This window comes from Echiichthys vipera (assembly GCF_963691815.1).
Source record: "Echiichthys vipera genome assembly, chromosome: 14".
In the NCBI taxonomy this organism is placed as follows: Eukaryota; Metazoa; Chordata; class Actinopteri; order Perciformes; family Trachinidae; genus Echiichthys; species Echiichthys vipera.
Genome location: NC_139839.1, coordinates 22,940,362 through 22,961,197, shown reverse-complemented (window position 1 = coordinate 22,961,197; position 20,836 = coordinate 22,940,362). Strand labels below are relative to the sequence as shown.

Here is a 20,836-nt window from a genome sequence, read left to right as displayed (position 1 = left end):
CCTTCACTGTGGCAAACTGCAGCACAAGCCTATTGGATCTGTCAGTCTGTCCATGTACAGGAGTGTTCACTGTTTATGTATGTCCAACGTGTGGACAGGACACACAGCATCGTGCCCAATTCAATTAATCAGTAAACAACCAGGACCTGCTTGTCTCACTCTCTCACACCACACACGCACACACTCGCACACACTGGCACACACTCGCACACGGCATGGGGCCCACAAATACACCGGCAAACAACAGCTGGTGAGCATGGTGGGCCAGTGTGTGTGGGGTAGCTTAGATTAGGTGAGCCAGTAGGTCAAGTATAGGCATGGGGAAGACAAAACACTGATTTAAGTATTTTCCTATATATTATTAGAGAGATAAGATACTGCTTCAATGATTACCACAGATTCATATGCTGAGGCCCTAAAACAGTTTGGATTTTTGGAAATCATGTAGCAATACACTAACATGTTATGTCGGTAAGGTAGAACCTTGAAGGAATAATTCAACATTTTGGAGAATAAGCTCATTCGCTTTCTCGATTAATCTGTGGCCACTGGCAGACAAATCCAACCACAACAAAAGACTTTTAACGGTGTGTGCTCCACAACAACATCACCAACAATCAGTCTATCATATCACAAGGATTTGTTTAACAGAGATATACTGGAAGGTACTCTCCCACAAAGGTGGTGTTCTTGTCAACTACAGACAGTGGGAAATACCAAGTAATACAGCAGAAAGCTAGATTACTCTCCATAAACAAACAGTGGATGAGAACCAGTATCTGTCTGTCCACTCTAAGCTGTCAAAGCTTAATCCTCTCCTGTAAACACTCCTGCGTTTAAGTCCTATTACAGGTCTTAATCACTTACTAGCACTAGATATGTATGTTCATTTGCAACTTCAATACAGTCACTATTAATAACTACCTGTTGGTGTGTCCTTCTACTGGCTGACATCAAATGCTTTTCCGTAGTTTTCTTGTATTTAGCTGGTGTTTAATCAGACAATTGAATTATGACACACATTTATGAACCACTTAAAAATCCCCAGACAGAAGGATCACAATTATACAAGCAATAATCAGAGCCGCAATGCAAACTCAGTTTAAATCAGTGTATTGCACAATGAGCTACACTCGGCATCTGAAAATGTCTTTTAAATCATTGTCCTAAGGGTCCAATGTTCCCCGACAGAAACAGTCCAAAATCACTTTTCGGTATCAAACACCACAACATAAAGAAGAATTTCAGTTTGTGTAATTCTGTTTTGGTTGTTTTCAGCAGCACGGTTGTGTGGTGGTCGCCTCACAGCAAGAGGGTTCCTGGTTCGAATCTGTTATAGACTGGCGTCCTGTCCAGCATGTACCCGGCCTCACACCTGATGTCAGCTGGGATCAGCTCCATCGACACCGAACAAACTCACCCAAGATACTTTGTTTCATCTTCAGTGATCAAACCAACAATCCGTGTCATCAGAAAGGTAAGAGACCCCACTCTAATGTCTGTACAGTAAATATGAAGCCAAGCGCAGTGACATCCTGAGCTGTTCCTTTAAAAGAACATGGGCCTCTCTGTAACATTCCCTGTCTGCCTTAACTCCAAATTAAATCAGAATGAAATTTCATTACAAAAAATATATCTTACTCTGCCTAAAGGGTCCCTAAGAACCCCCAGAGGGACCCCTCGGGGGCCCTTTTCCAGGACACATTGTGTCTGTTAAAGTATGTCGAACCTGCCTCGAGACTCAGGTTCTTGGGGATTTTTGAATGTCATCTTCCCTGCAGCGAAAAACGGCTTGCACTTGCAAAAAAAATAAAAAAAATTTAAAAAAGAGGCCAAAACTGAAGGCCACCGTTGAGTACCAGAGAAAACTGTGCATGTGTGTGATTAAACACCACCTGTCAGCAGCACACTGTGCATGAGCTAATGGACACCGAAATTCCTCTTTTAAACGCCTAAATATTTCTCATCTCGTTGTCTGCTCTATTACGGTATTAGAGGAATTAAATGCATCGCCTTAATGGGGACAACATATGAGATCTAGTACTGTATGCCGTGTACCCAAAACACTCACTTAAACAGCCTTCAAAACAACGTGATACTTGTCGGAATAACGTTTGTTAACGAGATGTGTGGGATCAAGTTCTCTCTGAATCTCTGTCATGTTGAGAGAGAATATAAAAGGGAGGAGGGTTACTGTTGTAGCCACAAGATCTATTAATCATCTTATCTTTCTCTGTCTCCATCTCTCCTCTTCTCTTCATCTATTAACTGGCAAATGGACCTGGCTGCTCTCCGATATGCTCTCCCTTTCCCCTCCTCATCATCACACACTCAGCGTGCGCTCGCTCACACGCCACTGTGATTGTCCACGGAGGCACTCCCTGCTCCGTATCCCAGATGCAAATGGCCAGTGGCCTTTGGCTCACTAAATAGACAATAAAATAATCCAGTGAGGATATGAAGCAGGGCCCACATACAAAGGAGGGCAGGTGGGCACATTTGCCTTCAGCTGGCATGCAATGGAAATGAGGAGCCAAAGGCCAGTGGCGACCCGTGCGGCAGCAGATAGCGGCGTTGAACTGACAGCATCCATCGGTGTCACGCGGATGTTCTGCTGTGTAGCACACAAACACATGATCGGCCATTTAACCACTGCAAAGTTTTGATGTGAGATTTATTTACAGAAAGGTATGCACATTACAGCACCCTTCTTGGAAGTACACAGAATAGGCCTTTTGACATTTTACTTTATCTGAGAGCTTACTCACTGTACCTGCACCAACCGATAACCTGAAGCACAACAGCGTCCTCGTGTCAGAATTCAGACCACTTTTTATGGCCTGCTCTCGCCTGGTATTTACATCCATCCTGAGTGATCAGATCACAAATGGACAGCTCTCAGTACGTCAGTTCACACCTGGCAGCAGAATGTGTCTCCACATGTGTCTTCAGTGGGCTCTTGTGTTCAGATTCCCCTTGCCCACTCTGTATGTAAATAAACACGCACATAATTCCATTTACATATAGATGGCCTGCATATTTGAATGAAAAATTGTTTTTGTTATTGTTCAGATTTTACTCTCACATAAATTACTGTTACACAAATGTGGGACTGAAGAAAAAGTGCTTCCTACAGTAACTTTTCTCTCACAAACTGCAGCTTGTGTGTAATATGCTTCGATTTTCCTGGTGCATTTTACAAACATATAAATAAGAAGTTTTTTTAGTATGTGTTCAGCTCTCTTCTTTTTTGTACAGTTTCACGTTCGCTTTCAGCTGTTTAGGAGTTGTGTTAAGTGATGTAAACATTTCCTGATTTTGCAGCTTCATAATAGGCTTCAAAATCAATATATCAAAATCAATAATATCAATAAAAGCATTTAAATAAAATAACGGGGGTCTTTTGTGGTGATTCATTTATAGAATGTGTATGAAATTTGTTTCTGTTGTACAGCCGCTCCAGCTTCTAAATAACAATAGCACACATTACAAAGAGCAATATCTCTAGCAATACATCTTACATATTCATGAATTTGGGTACATTTTATTAACCTAAAAATGAGGTTTAATACACTGGTCGGTCACCGGGCTGCCTTTTAAAAGCAACCAATGAAAAGCTCCAGAGAGCGGTGTAAGTGAAGGGGGAACAAACAGACACATCTCTGTTCGTAAAACAACATCCAGAACCCACAATTCACTCAGTGTGTTCTGTCACATTAGAAATAATAATAAAAAATAATCATTAAATAATACAAAAACAGTCAAAATTTACCAAGCTACCTGTGGCTCACATGTTGTGGACAAAGTCAGTGGATGAATATGTAGTTCTGCTCATGAGGGATGGGCACGAGAAGTTAATTCCAGGATCGAGGGATCGCATCAGTTCCTCGAGTGCCAATCGAGTACTCGTTTTTCCAAATCCATTTTTAGAACACAACTCATCTTCGTGCAGGAATAATGATGCACAGCAACACAGCCTACCCAACACCTAATGCTTATTCTCAACCAAAACAGTCACAGTTACCCTTTAAGGATTTATTTTTTCACAACCACAACTACAAAACATGCTTTCCTGACAAAAAAGTAATTAAATGTGCGTTCATATTCTGTTAATGATCAATCCTGCTGTGGAGAACAAGCGCTCTGCTGGCACAGAGGTGGCAGCTATCAGTGCTGCTTTGACACAACTCTCAGAGTTTTGTACCGGTGCTTGGTGGACTTCCACCACTCCAGTGGGATTTTCTAAGGATGAATGCATGTCTTACTGAAGCCATGCACCCTCTTCTGATCCCTCAGGATGGATTTAAGAAACCAGTCTGAAGGGGGCCTTAGTTTATTGAAACAATTCCGGCTTTACAGTATTTTTCGAAGTACACCAGAAGATTGAGGGCCGCGGGTTGGAGTGGAATCAGAGCCGCTGAGGAAAGGACTTAGCCTCTGTATATGGGGAGCCTAAGGGCGCGCTCACACTATCCTCCCGGACCGAGACCCGGACTTTAGGGTACTTGTCCCCCCTCCCTCTCCCCCCCGCGCCCCAGCCCCGTTTGTACTCACACTACCTGGGCCTCGGCCAATACTTCTTGCTGTCCATACGCCTTCAAGCCGTAACACGTCACACGCATTGATCGCGTGTGTGTGGCTTTGTTTACAAATCTTTCCATAGACCTCGGAGTTTTTGTGCGTCTTGTCGACTGTTTTTGAATATTTTCATCCGACCAAATCTGCAGTAAACACTCCACCTCCGCATCACACCAACATGAACCTTTCACCGCCATTGTTGTTGTTGTTAAATGTCCGCGCATGGTCCGTCCTTCTATTTACATGTCCGAACAGGCGGACATAACGCTACTGCCGTAGGGCTCGTGCTCGTGCGCGTACACGTGCGCACGCTCGTGCTCGTACATGTGCAAACGGCTCCGCTAAAGCCCACCTATTTCAAGCGGGCCGTGGAGGGCCAGCTGGCCCCAGTTGAGCGCGGAGCGGGTGCGCTCACACTACTTAAAGGTACTAGACTTTAGCTGAAAAACCGGTTTTGGCCGCGGCCAAAAGGATAATGTGATCACGCCCTAACTGAAGATTTACTGATTAGTTAAATTCATTTTTTTTAATCAATTATCGGTTTGAATAATAAAAAAAAATTCTGCTTCCAGCTTCTTAAATGTGAATATTTTCTGCTTTCTTTCTTCATTTATGACTCTATACACTATTTCTTATCAACTGAAAACATTTGTTTTATCTGAAAATGGTAAAACACCGAAACAAGACTGTTGTTTCTGAATAGAACAATGACTCAGTGAGCAACACCATCTCATTATCTTCTGTGAGTTATCTGCACCGAGGCTTTGCCAGCAGATGAATTTGTTGTTACAGCAAAAGCAGTCGCCCATGTAAACCTTCAGGGACCCGGGAATCCCAATTCATTCATTTACTGTGTGAGCTGCTATAAATCGATGCACACTACAATGTTTGTATCACAGGATTATGATGTTCCTGCCAGATTTTCATGCATTAGTGGCATTTTCATCGGGTGTCCTGTAGTCCTGTAAATTGTGTTGCGCTGCTTTAAAATATGTTGGCTCTGTCTGTGTTAGCTGACACAATTGTGCTCCAGCTTGACCCGATGTTTTATTGTCTTCTATTGCTCGCATCACAATGAACTGTTTTTACAAGCTTCTCTGAGATTATTAACTAATCAGCATTTTTCCTGACATAATCACATATTGGCATTGTGGCTGTGTTTTATTCTTGTGGTTTTGCAAATCTGTTTCTCTTCGCAAAAGACACATTTTTTTCAATGATTGTGACCGCAGAGAAAAAGATGACGGAACGGACCCTAAAACCACTGAACCATTTCCAGCAATAGGGAACTTGATTTACGATAAATGAGAGAACTGAGCTTCTGTTAACTGATGTACACTTCCTTGCTGGACACAGCAGTCCCCTCTGGTTTGTTGTGCACATGGATACTACCATGTGCAGCAGCTTGTTGTTGTGATCTGGGGCATGTAAACATGTTTTGACTGGTCATGTGCTGCTGCAGTGATAGAACGTGCAAGCCTGGGCACAGTTTCTGCCACAATATAATCAAACCATTTCTAAACAACAAGGATGAATTGTTTTGACTAGGGACAGTGACGTAAAAGAAGAAACCACGGTTAGTATCCAAAGCTTTTTCTTGGAAGGAGCAAATTCATGTTAAATAATAATCCTGATCTCAATATTGACCAAAAAAAATCTTGGTTATATTTTTTGTCATAATCAAGCAGCTCTGGTACTATGGGGTTTGCATTATTGTGTAAATGATAGCCATGAGTTTCCTTAAATAACGAGGGGGTGTTTTATTCAAGAGAGAGAGAGATAAGACAAATAAGCGAGGAGAGATAGACAAAAGATTGAAGGTGGTAAACAGCCTTGAATTGTAGGACATATTTCTTGGGTGATATAATCTTCCCTACTGTCTAGCCACCTGACCACTGGGAAACAACAGCACTGTCTGCTGCCAAAGCAACACAAACACAGAGAGCCCAGAGAGACGCACCAGCTCCGGCTTTAGCGCACAGTTCACACAGGAGACGGGGTGCTAGAGAAAACACTGAACTAAAACTGTTAAGGCCAGCACATTCACTTACACACTCAGAGCTCTATTACTTTGAATTGATTTCCCTCTGCCACAAACGGAGAGGGGGTGAGCCTCTTTATATAAATGTCAGATTAAACCTGGAAGGGAGAGAGAAATGGAACGAGATAGAACGACAAGTGCATAAGAAGAGGAGAAATACGATCCTCTGCAAGTCTATCATAGCCACTCACAGATACAGCAGGAGCCAGCTAAAGATAATACTGACATAACCCTGACAACAAGTCAGGTTCCAGCTCTCTCCTGGTTTAGGCTATATTACACACACACACACATGCACCCCAGGGTTCCTTTAATACACCTGCTGTCAGCTAAAAAGCAACTGTCTCAATCTGAGCCAGATACCTTTGCTCATTTGAAAAAAAAGAGAAAAAAATGTTTCCAGTAATTATGCTCATTACCATGTTCACATAATCACTTTGCTACTGCATTGTGATTGTGATAGCACATCTGTTCCTTCTCGTGAAAGAGGCAATTAGTATATCACTGCAGTGTGATATGCATTTAAAAGCCAAAATATGTACGCCATTCAAAGAACATAACAGACTTGCAAACATTCTTCAAGTGTGTTGCTTAAGACACTTTGTTAAAGTGTCAGTGAACTACAGTTATGGTAGTATGTAGAAAGGATAGAATTTTAAACGTGTTTTAAGACGTGCTCATGTTGAGTCATTAGGGCAGCGTGCTCTTAGTAATATGGTAGAGTAATGGTGGAGTATGGTGGAGTAATAAAAAAGGTTCATTATCCAGAGCTGTCGCCAATTTGTCAACCTCATCTTGGATTAAAGCTGGGCTTCTGCAGCTAGACCACAAAAGTGAGGCCTAATTTTGCCCTTTTTCTTCCAAATTAGCTGAAAAGCTTTTTGGAAATCATGTTATACTGTTGTTACTGAGGTTTATAATATTTGACCACCAGCTGACACAGAAATGTAATTAAATGCCATCGCCACATGTGTGGGTTTTCCTGACTGTATCCCAGTGAAACGATGAAAGGTTAACGGAAACGGTGGGGCATCCACCCGGCAGACTGTGTGCTATTGAGGCTGAGGAGTCCTTAGTGCAGGGGCCCAGGTTCGAGTCTGGCCCTTTGCTGCTCATGGTGCATGTAAACCTTTACAGAACTGAGAATTAAATGTCTCAAAAATGTCCAAGAATTACATGTTGTTGTTGTTTTTCCCCTTATTATACAGTATTAGCTGGCAACATTCACTCCAGTTAATAAGACTATGTAACCCATGTGTGCTGTCCTCAGTGTAATGCCAGAAATTCAACTAATCAAGAAAGTGTCCACGCTCTGTGCGTGGCAGTGAAAGTTTGCTTGTTGATGCTTTGAAAACATCCAATCACACTCTCAAATAATGCTGGGCAGTATTGAAACAAGTGTGGAACAACAACAGATTAATAATCAAACAGCGCATTCAGCAGAACATCGCAACAACTACTAGCAGCATGTCTAGTTCTATTAATGAAACTGGAAAATGTGTGTGTAATGGATTACAGACCAGAACTCAGCTGAACAGTTTGAAACCGCACAGTTGTATTCTAACGGGCTGGATGTTAAAATGCGTTTTGCCTCACTCCACTTAAACTGCATGACATTCCTTTCTCAGAGATTACTTCAAAGTAATGTTTCTGACAGGGGAATCGATATCAATCTACTTTTATAAACACTGAAAATGACTCCTGTGTTCAATCAATTGAGCTTTGAAGAAAGAGGATGGACTAGGACTTTTGGCTGATGGCTATGCTGTGTTGTCTAAACAGTGAGAAGAAACATAAAGACAGGATCACTTACAGCCCCCCTGATCCTGGGCTCTAAGTCTGGATTACGTATTCTGCAGCCCTCAAATGTGTCTTTTTCAGATTTAGCCTTTACAGTGAATTTAAACTGAAACTGAAATTTGGCAAGAACACATCGGTTTGGAGTAATTTAATTTCAAGGCTTCTTTGGAGTTTCCCATACCCTGCAGCGAGGTTCCTGTAAACCTGTACATACGATGCAGCCACCTTGTGGTCCACAGTGATGAGGTGAAAGGTCTAACACCATATAGGGATTATCTTTAAATGTGGCCATCTGTCAGAACGTCTAGATTAAAGACAGCACCATAGCAATCACAGTTACTTAGAAAAGGGCAGAGAGGAAGAGAGAGGGAGTCAGGGAGGGAGGGACGCCAGATGGATTAACTATGACGACTTCTTTAGACCTTTGCTTGGCCCCAACCATGCCATAGCCTCTGGTCACATAGGAAGATGGGAGGAATGGGAAGAATGCAGGCCACAGCGGCTGAGGAGGCAGGAGGGTGTGAAGAACAGAGGAACAGAGAGGGAGTAGAAGAAATGTAAGGAGGCAGGATTCCCACCGTGAATGGCGAAATGTGCCCCTGTGCTGACACAATATGGGTTTCCTCAGTGCCACAACACAAGAAACAATGACGCCTGTTAAGTTTAGTAATGAGAGGTAAATGCTTTATTCGCTCAGGGTCTTTTTAGCTGGCATAAGAAGAAATGAAGCAGGCATTCAGGTGCGGATAATGCTGGAAAATATTATAACAAGGTGCTTAGAGCTTTCTGATGGCCTATGGTTTCTTCCCACTACATGAACCATTGTGTTAGTGTTTTGGTCACTGTGAGCAGGGCCAAGAGATATACCTATGTCATGGTGGCTCCTGTAACAGGGTTCCCACGCTTTCTTAGTGTCAAGTACAAAGACATTTCAAGGACTCTTAAGTAGGCCTGCAACTAGCGAGTATCTTCATTATTGAGTAACTGATTAGTTGTTTGCTTTATAAAATGTTAGAAAAAGGTGAAAAATGTCGATCAGTGTTTCTCAAAGATTGTCTTGTGTTGTACACAACTCAAGGACACTTCGTTTGCTGTCATAGAAGAGGAAAGATCCCAGAAAAGATTCACATTTAAGAAGCTGGCATCAGAGAATCAAAAAACAATTTGTCAGTTATTAAAAAAGGTGTTTATTAACTCAATAGTTGACCACTCAACTATTAAACTTTACTTTCCAGGCTCGATTCCCTCAAATTCAAAGACCCAACATGGTCACAGTTTTAGACAGAAATCAAGTCGTAGTACTGTTACAACACTGAGAAGTTTTATAATAACCAGCAGATTGGCTCGTGAAACAATGCAACGCAACTGCAGGAGATACACGTGCAGACAGCAGGTCGTAGCATATTTACTAACTAATAATTTCAATTTTTATTCCCACAAAAAATCAATCACTCAATCATTTCAGTGGATCATGCCTATTTGACTATATTTTCAAAAAACTTAAATCATTCACTTGGAAACAATACGTTTTTCATCATGGTAGCAAGCCATAATCCATCCCTGTCAACGGAGTGATTCCATTTCTTAAGGAGATGGTTTACTTACTTCTGTCAGGTGATCACTTAACCAGTGCAGTCATGAATATGAATAATATGGTTTGCCTTCAGGCTGAAAGTTCAAATGGGGGCATATGGTTAAAATGAGTATATTGTAGGATTGCTGCAAATTGTAAGGCCTTTTTAGGATCAGTGATACAAAAGACTTTGCTTTAAATGGTAACACTTAAGTGATGCAAAGGGAAATGGGCTATTAATAATGTATAATTGTGCAGCCATTAAGGAAATGACCCATACCAATGAAAAACACTGGTATTTTCCTTTAAGAGCCATATTTATCTTCTGGACAGGATCTCTCCAGCAACATGATATATGCAGAGTGCCAGGTCACATGGACTTGCAGCCCAGTCTCCCTGTAGTTCCTGCTGCAGGAGAAACAGACTAAGTATAGGGAAGACCAGGGGAGAGTGGTCGAGTGCTGACTTGCATTAGTCCATATGCACACTACAATTCTTATGTGCAGCTGGCTGCATTTCTTGTTTTTAACACCAACAATTCCAAATACAAGCTTGTGTGCCAACTCCATGACTGCCGTCGGTGCGGACTGGCTAGCATGGTGATTGTTGACAAGCATGTTTGTGTGGCCATCTCCCAGTGTGTTTGTGCTGTGCTGGGAGCAGGGAGGGGATAAATTTAGCGCTTTAGCCCCAGACTGGAGGCAGTGGCCCTTTATCCTGCACTGTCCTACTTAACAGAGTGCTGCTCTCTGCTTGTGCCTGCCACAGCGCACCGGGACTCACGCATTCACCTCCCAACATCAGGCAATAGAAAACAATAGAAGGGGAATGTGCTCAGCCACATAACACACATTCATGCAGGAAAATGCAGACAGTTGCATGTGTTCATGCAGACAGTCGCATGCGTTTATGCAGGCGGATTTGTTATTGTATAACTATGCTTTGCATACATTCATTATCATTCTCTCTTGTAATATGAGCTGCACACTGGCCTCATTTCACAACAACTTGATTTGTTAATGATGCTTTCAGTCAGACAAAAACAACTACATGCACAACTGACTACACATATTAAAATACAGTGGAGTAGTAATCTAAAACTCCTGATTGCAGCGCAGTTAGAGTACATTGTCGATCTGTTTATACAGAGCACATATCAAGCAGATCAAAACAAATGATATCCCTTTTGTCCTGATCCAATTGTAACATCAAAGTAGGATCCATTTACGTTGCTCCGAATTTTGGTAATGCAGCCAATTAAGAGCAAGTCAATGAGTAAGTCCGCCTTAAGCTGACCAATAGAGCACGAGCATCCCGCTTCACCTTGGAAACACACGATCCCATGGTGCATTTCCCTGCTGCCATGACAACCAAGAGGAGCTCTCCCTCACTCGATCCCTCCCTCCCTTGTGTTCTCTCTCGCTCTCTGTTTCTTCAGTCTACCTAGCAGCACAAGGTTCACAGAAACAACCAGGCTGCACAACTTGGAGCCGCCTGCACTCTAGACAAAGAGAATTACTGTCAGCTGTATCAAAACATACTGCTGCCTTTGCAGTTCACATTCAAAACAAAGCCTTCACCAGATCAATGAGCATTGATTTATTTTCTTAACATATATTAAAAACAGATCAGTTTTCAACATTTCCTTTAACTTCAATCTTAACATAATTATTTTAATTGTAAACTCATTTATGAGTGCCTGATTCCGTCTTGATATGAAAAGAGGAGAATAGGAGCAATTTGAGGCACTAATAGAGGTTATCATAATCAAAGACTAGGAGAATTCAGTTTGCTGCCTGCTGCTTACCACACACACATCAGGGGCGGGGGGTAGAGATGATGTAAGCATTTCAACACAGGCTGAGGTCTGGGGTTGAGGTTATGAACACTGTCAGCTGGCCACAGCCTCCACCAACTGGAGACTTTGGATGCTGCAGAGCAGTTGTCCGGTGATCAGAGGGGAAGTCAGTGTTTCCCAACAGCAGATATGATTTGAGCGGCCCACAAAAAAACACATTTCAATATTTATTTCTAACCCTAGAAAGTCTGAAGGCTTGAACTGATGACTGTAAACCACAACTCTGGCCCAAATTTTAAACTTTGGGAAAGAAAATATCTTTGACTATCAGACAAGACTATATCTTATTCCTGGTGACAGGAACTATGGGAATTTGTGGTCACATGTGTTTAAAGACTGTTGATTTTCCTTGCAGCAAATCCATTTGTGTTTAAGAAGAAGAGGCAATACCAACTAATGCCTGAGCTAGTTTGATAAAAGATGAATATAATGACAAATCAGTTTAATGTGTGTTTTTGTATTTAAAAGTGGGAAAAAAATGGTCTGGGGTTTTTTCACAGTCGCGTGCACTAACATGCACGCAAGGCCGGACTGTCCATCACAACAAACAACAGAGAAGCTCAGATTACAACACACACAGAGGGAGAGTGACTTCATTCTCTGTTCAAAATGCCATTACTCTATATCTTTGCATAGAAAATAGTTGTTTGCTTCTATACTAATGCTCTGAATTTAGAGTAAAGCGCCTTATAGAGGACTAAAAAGTATCCAAAAATGATTGGCATAAAAAAAAAAATAAGTTAAGTGCAGTTTCAACTGGACAATAAGAGTGGGAATTTCCTGGAAATGTTCAATTCCATTCCCTGTGGAATCAGCACTTCATTGAGAATGAAGATCTGAGCGCTGACATAAAAGGCATTGCCATGTTAACCCAGTTGCCAGGTCGCCCAAAAATAAATACAATTTTAATATTCGCTAGTGACATTTAGATACTGCTGTCACCAGACACCTGCATGTGACACAGCCATCTTTTTGTTTATTTTACCTTTATTTAACCAGGAATAAAAGAGTTATTGAGATTGTCCTGGCCAAGACATGAAACTACTATATGACTAAAAGATGACTAAAAATGTCAAACCACTTTTAAAAGTTAGTCTTGAGCCCTGGTGGATGGAGTCTCCCTAGCAGTGAGCACAAAACGCACAGACGGTAGAGGAGCTGTGGAGTGATAGCCATCTTTGTGTACTTTATCACACAGAAACAAAAAACAACATTATTTGAGCGATTTAATAATTGCAAATACCACAGCCCTAAAACAACACCAGCTCGGGAAAATCTTCACCGTCAGACAAGCTGATCTAGGCGCAGTAGCACTTTAAAAAAAATGTACAAAAGGGGTCTTGTACATTTACGTCACAGTTCTGTGGTGCTTTGTTTGTTGAAATCCCAGCATGGCTAGAGCACAGCGAAACACACACCAAATGGAGAGCAAAAACATCCTTGGCGACAACTAAGATTCGGGGTGGTTGCACCACTATTTATAACCTGCCCAGTCTGCTCTGTGACAGCAGAGGGGGATGAAGGGAAGGGGAGAGAGAGAGTGAGGAGCGAGAGCACAGAGAGAACCAGACACACAGACAGAGGGTGGCCTGTGAATTCCGGAGCAGAGGAAAAGACCATTGTTTTTTTTTTTCCCCTTGACTGGGGCCCTCTGTGATCAGCGTACTGGGCAAAGAGGCAATGGAGCTAAAAACAAGCCATGAATATAGCTTTAAAGAGAAGTGGCTTGTTCTTGGGTATTCTTTTGTCTATCCTTTTGTCTATTATACTGTCAGTTATCACACTTATCCTGGCAGATAAGAGCCCTTCTCTACGGATGCAAGGCCCTGAAAGAGTCTGCATTAAAGCTGGCAACTGTGATCTGCCACCTCGCATTGAGGTGATGATAAAGACAAGCTGACAGCAGATAGAGTTCTGGCCAGTTCTATCCTGGACAGAGCAACTGGCCTGCAAACAAACACACACGTGTCGGTGCACACACAAGATTATGTCACTGCATGGCCTCCAGTGTCACCTGACTGGGAAATCTGGCAACAACACCAAAACAACCCCAAAAGCAGAAACACACTGACACATGCGCACACAAAATAGAGCTGGGAGTATGGAAGCTGGCAAATCTCAATTTATCACAATGCAGAGGCTGCTGTCTGCTTTCACATCTAACACTGCCCTGCAGGTAGGGCTATGCGATATGACGATATGTATCGTATGAAAAGAGAAAAAAAGGCCTTTAGCTCTATCGTTTATCTGGCGGTGTCGTAAATCATGCACTTTACAGACTAAGGGGTGTGTGAAGATGAAAGGAGTCACCCCGTGCATTATTAGGCCTATGCACAGCCATAGACTGTGTTTCTCTCTTTATTAAATTACCAGAAAACAACTGTAACACACATAAAATGATGTAATCCACAGCACTACTAACGCTCATCCTGCCAAAAAATTGCATCCAACTCGCAGGTAAAAAAATACATTCATGTCTCTAAACATTTAAAAACTATACATTTAAAAACCATACACTATTTAACATTATCATGGCCATTACTTACCAAAAATGTGTCTTATCATGAATGAATTACACCTACATATTATAAATGCTCATTATAGACGTTCAGTCTGACACAGCGCCATTAAACTGAAGCTACAGTTCTTAATATGACGTCAGCTATTGTCAAAGAAAGATACAAACAAAACCCATTTATGTTACAACAACAATACTAAGATAAGATGCCCGTATCAGAAATCACACCACTCAGAATGTACTGGGAAAAAGAAATTTGTAGTTTACCTTTATTGAAAAAAATAAATAAATCGAATATATATATTTATATAGTATTTATTTTTAATTATTATTGTTATTGAAAACAAATACCGCAAAAAGATAATAACTACCCAACAAAAGAATATTTGAATATTTGAATATTGGGGTCCAGTCCTAAATCTAACATGAGTAGCCTTTATATGTGGTAATTTTACATAAACTACTCGTTAATTTGATTTACAAAAACAATGCCATATCGTGATATTTATTCTTATTTGGAATATGTAACAACCTATATCGTGAAATTTGTTTTTTTTTCATATCGCCATAAAATCACACTTGACAGAATTCTGATTTTAAAAATCGATTTGAGCTACCAAACAAACAAAAGCTGTGTGTTAAATGTGGAGACACGGTGAGGGGGGAAGAGCCAGGAGTTGGTGAGGGTAAAGGGTAAAAACTGCTATTCATTTTCTCCTCGCTACCTGCGTCTCCATCGCTTTTCAATAAACCCCGACACCAAGGGCAAGAAATCCAGCTCAGCACATAGCAAAGAGGAAGTGGGGGATGTCTCAGTTGTACACAAACAAACAGAGCGATAGGAGACGGACACTGCTGGCACAACAGCACCTCTTTCAGACTTTTTAAAAACTCTAATCAAAAACTGTAATGTAGGGGACACTGCAGGGATGTCCTGAGCTGATCCCAAGGATCAAGACTGGGGCATGTCCAGACAGTCTGCTGATACATCAATAATGGTACTGTATATAAAACCTGATCTATCTACCATCATCTATTTGTTTGCCTTGAATACGTTACTGTTGAATTTTTTTTAATTATAAAAATAATTTATTTTAGATTTATTCTTTTTATCCATGTTCTTAATGCTCGTGAGCATCAGACTATCGTGTCTCTATGACCCACACACACACACACACACACACACACACACACACACACACACACACACACACACACACACACACACACACACACACACACACACACACACACACACACACACACACACACACACACACACACACACACACACACACACACACACACACACACACACACACACACACACACACACACACACACACACACACACACACACACACACACACACACGAGGAGGTTTTGTTTACTCATCGTTTTCATGAATCAATCCATTGCAGTGCTTTCAATGCGCCCAACAGGAATAAAAGTTGCTCACAGCCAGTTAGTAAAATCAAAAACAATGAACCCAAACTAATTTTACCACTGAAGCCTGCTCGTGTCGCGTGCAGTTAGGACACAGTGATCAGTCTGCTGATCACAGATACTATCACCCACTGAAGGGAAAACTGTCCTGCACTTTCATTTGAGTATCGCAATGTAACGTAACAGAAAATGCAATCACTTGTTTGTAACTTGTGACTGACGCACGGAAGGTTTAATGTCAGACAACATTCAGATTCTCTCAGATACAGTTATTATCTGTTAGTGAGGCTACATTAACATCATTAAAGAAACGGAATAAACATAAGTTATTTTATCAACAGTAACATTGTGACTGGTCCAGTGCATTCTGTCTTTCATTAGTTTGCTCTGTAAAATGACTTACAGTGATCTGACGTTAACATAAAGGGAGTTTATTGTTTTATTCATGAAGACAACTTTCATTCATCTGATCAATAATATGTTGTCATTTGCATCAAGACTATGACTCAATTTAAAAAATACTGTATGTACTTTGTTCCATAGAGCCCTAGCAGGACACGCTTTGTAAGCCCATGTTTTTTTCCCGCACGCGCGCTTCACCTCCGCTGCTACAACTCCCTCCTAGGGGAAACACCGCAACCTGCAAGTAAGTGACCCGCAAGTTAACTGTGGGGCACACACAATAAATAAACAGCAGCCAGCTGCTTCAACTGAACTAATAATATGGTGATGTGCAAGCAAGCTGCAGGCTTAGGCTATTAAAACAAGTACATTTTGCATATATTTCACCAACACTTTGCAGGGGAGCTACACCTCTAAACTTCTGCTGGAAACTGCTTTTGAACTTCAAAATTTTGTTGATGCTTGAGATACAAAATCAGTGCAGAGCCCTACCTACCTGTTTTTTTTTTTACTTTATCAGGACCTGAGCACTGACAATGTTGAGCTTTGACAGCCCTATTCAAATTGGTCTGTTACTTCTTATTCCTTTATGGAATTCCTTGTCTTTTTGAGGGCCTAAACATGCTCAAACTCCCCAAACTTGTCAGGTATGGTAAAAAAAAATGTATACTTTATGGGTATCATGCTTGGGCGTGGCAAAATGGCAAAATTACATTAAAAATCCATGATCGCGATTTCATCACGTTTTTTTTTTACATTGTTTTTAATTATTTTGCAATTTACTGAACAGTGCAACCAAAGAACTATGTAAAAACAAAGCCCTAAAATGTATTTATTTATATATTATGAGTACTTCTTCCACCACTGGCCACAACAATAACACTCTGACTCTCAAGTGTCAAGGAAGACTTGGTGAAACAAATTGGTGATTAATACAAATACAGATACAGAACTAATGACATGTGCCTCAGTTCATTTGAAGGTCTTAGCTATGTCCCAATCAGGAAGCACTGACATGAAACGATCAGAAATGCCTGCGTTTGATTTCAGTGAGTGGTGATTCACCGCAGTGTTAAGACACAGCCACCCAATACTACTTTTTAAGACCCCGCGAACTGCATGTAGTTCCCTATGATTGGTTGATTAGCGTGTCTTTAGGGTGGGCATGAGGCGGACTAGCCAATAGTGGAATTCGGCTGAGGAAAAAAAAAAAACTGACTTATCTGTGCAGAGCATAGAGCAACAATGGATAAAATTAGCCCTATAGACGATAACACGATCTCTCTGCTTTGGAAGATGGTCAACACAATCTGGTCCTTCACAATCTAATATCGTTATATCGCCCATCCCTATGAAGCTTTATGGGGAAAATTGTGCATTTTTCATTGAATGGCATGGCTTTGGCGACGCAGCAAAGTCGATCTTTCGCCGAGAAACAGTAACTTGATCAATCACTGTATAATCTGCCCTAAATTTCTCTTACTTGATAAGACTCCAGCACTGATGACATCTATATCTTAGTATTTTGTCATAGTCATAGCAACCCATACTGTCAAGAGTAAGTCAGCCTTAAATGACAAACATTATCGAATTTACATAAAATTGACATAGTGTAGTCTACACTTACAGCAACATAATGCACGTTGAGTGGACGCTGTAACTTCAACGTCTAATCTATTCAAAACTTCTGCAGTTTGCTAAAACTGTCTCACAGTCATAGCGCCACCTACTGCTACCAGGAAGTCAGCCTTATGTGACAAAAATCCCATACATGAACATGGAATTTACATTGTGTGGTCCACACTTGATACAGAGCAACATGAGTTATGTTTAGTGCACATTGTCTAGCACCAGGTAGTGGACTAGCTGCGCCAGACCACATCCTAACCTTACAACAGAAGAAGAACATGCCTAAAAGGGCAAGGGTAAAGAAGAAACATCCATTTCCACAATGCAGGTACACCAGCAGAGCACTGCCAGAAAGGAGAGACAACTTTGATAAGAACGCAGCAGAAAGAGTGGTGCTTCACATACCTCTTGTTGATGGGCTTCTCATCCTTCTCATAGGGTTTGACAAACCACTTGCCGATGCGAACGAAGCTGCGATTCATAAGGCAGCGCTCCAGCAAGTTGTGGATGGCTTTGAACAGCAGCGTGCGACACTCGTAGGAAAGCCCGTTTTCCCATAACCCATCATCCTCGGCTGGAAAAAAAACACAAGAAGAGCAACACAGAAAAATGTGAGGAGTGGAAAGCTTTAAAAGTTTTGGTGCTACTTTTACAAACCTGTAAGAACTCTCCAGAGCAAACAATGTCAATCTTGACAGCAAAAAAACCCAATTTACAATTATAGTGAGAATGGTGCATGTATCGGCTGGCTGTGGTAGACGTAGAGCCCTGCACATCAGATTACATAGTCACTAATAAAGATGTGTACAACATTAGGTATGGGAACACCAATTCTCTCACACACACAAACACACACAGACACAGTGTATATAGCCCATGTGTGACAGTGTGTCTGCCAGTGTCACTGTTATGGTGAGTCGCTGCATAACTATGCTAAAGAGAAGTCAAACAGTTTAGCTAACAGACAGAAAGTGACACACTGCCAACACTCTGGTAGAGCTTACACTTTTGAGTTTCTATTCCACACCTGCAAAGAGTTAGACTGTAATTAGCCTGTGTTAGGCTCACAGGACTACAATTATTTGGATCATATGGTGCACCAAACCAAAACGAGTCACATACCGAACTGAGTGTCCTGCCCCATGCTGTTCAGGATTAATAAATGTACCGTTACACCCATATCAGAATAGCTTTCTGAATCACATTCTGCGCTGGCCTGAATGCTACTCTAATCTCCTCAACAGCCACTGCTCACACATCATACAGCACTTAAGCTTCTTTCAGTCAAGTCTCCAGCAAACATCTCCTCATGTGTGCCGTCTCTGCCTAAGCACAGACGAAATAAGTACCGGGTGTGACCCACCCCTTCGTCTCAGCTTGGCATGCCCAACGGAGGCCCAAGCCAGCCCAAAACCAAGTTAATCTAAATTGATTTAATTATCAAATAAATCCATGGTATGCCAGGGCTGCGACCAAAATTTGAGAGCGTGCGACAGAATTTTTACGTCTAGTCGCACATCCAGATGTTGCGCAATATCAATATTTAAGAGGTTAAACAGCAACAGAGTGACAGATAACACAGGAACAATATGTCAGCAGTGTAAGAAGATAGTGCCGTCAACACCTTAACACAAACACGTAACACCTGAGCTCCCGCAACTAGTCACAGTGTCGGGACCTGACAGACCCGAAGCCTCCGTATGTGACGAGCTGGGACAGAGTACAGGGACAGGCAGCTCCCGAGCCGAGTGACAGCAAAAATGTACTAAACCAAAATAGTTTTCATGTCGGCCCTATGGGAAGAAAACAACAGTGTTTAACTGATTCATTGACTTTATTTCTCCGCCAAGCGCAGCAGGTGAGGCAGCAGGTGACACAGGTGACACAGTGTCGATACGGTTCATATAAAACATAAACAGCGTGAGAAAACGTGGGTGTGAGTCAATCAACTTAATAAAATGGAAACGTGTCTGTTCTGTGAGATGAGCGAGTGACGGTCACCACACCGCTTCTTATCTCGCTCTGTGTGGAGCAGTGCCTGTATGTTGTCGTTTGCGGGGCGGGGCCTTTTAGACGACAAGGCCTCCCGCAGTGGCCCGGGGTTGGGGGGTTCTCTCAAAAATTTTCAGTTTGAGGCCACAGTGCTCCTGTTAGTCTGGAGCTAGTCTGGAGCCCTGTGTTCTGTTGCAATGCCAAGGTAGATAAAGCTATTATAAATTTAGATCATTCCAGTACAATCAAAATAGGAAATTACATTGATATCCTTCCTTAAACAAGAGACAGCATGGGCCCTGTGCCAGCCTGGTAGGTCTGAAAAGCTTGTTTAAGGAGATGCTGAGAGCTTCTATGCTTAACCTGAGTTTGAGCAAACAGCCAGCTATGTTTTATGAACAAATTATAAACATCTGCTGGAAAATGTAAAAGGAGTTTCAACTCCAATTTCAAATGCCACAGCTCTACTAAACAGAGGGTGTTCAGCTAGCCTTTAAAACATTACACCCAACCAAGGGAAAACAACCTCAGGCTAGCTGCCAAGTAAAGAGGGCTACGTGCCCAATGATTTTGAGAGCAACAAACTAATTCATCAGGTGTGTACACATCTTGAGGGATAAGATCAGGAACACAGAAAAGCAGGGCAGAGGGAGGAAAAAGGAAGGAAAACAGCTATTTCCCATTAAAAATTAACATCAACTGCAGAATAAAAAATGAATCAACAACAGTATAAAGTCATTTCACTTTCTAGTAAATGATGGATGTTATAGAGCATGGATAGGATCAAGAACCCCCCCCCCCCATCCCCCAAGTCTGCTTTGAATGATTTGGCAGCTGGTCTGGCAATCCTGAGAGACATGGCAGGCAAGAGGGCAAAAAGTCAACATGAAAAGAAACCAGGACCACTGAGGCACTGACAGCAGATTAAGAGAAAGGACAGGAAAAAAAGAAAACAAAATAGGATTTAGGCCAAACTGCTAGCTGAAAACACAGATCAGT

The 20,836-nt window shown here is 41.7% G+C and overlaps 1 protein-coding gene across 1 annotated transcript in view; it reads right to left on the bottom strand.

Moving 5' to 3' along the window:
• The window catches only part of med13a (mediator complex subunit 13a), an 87,734-nt gene that overhangs the window by 45,248 nt on the left and 21,650 nt on the right, over nucleotides 1–20,836 (bottom strand). Inside the window, exon 3 of the mRNA XM_083926659.1 lies at nucleotides 18,251–18,419. Coding sequence (XP_083782785.1) covers nucleotides 18,251–18,419 — 169 coding nt within the window. The remainder of the gene's footprint in view (nucleotides 1–18,250; nucleotides 18,420–20,836) is intronic.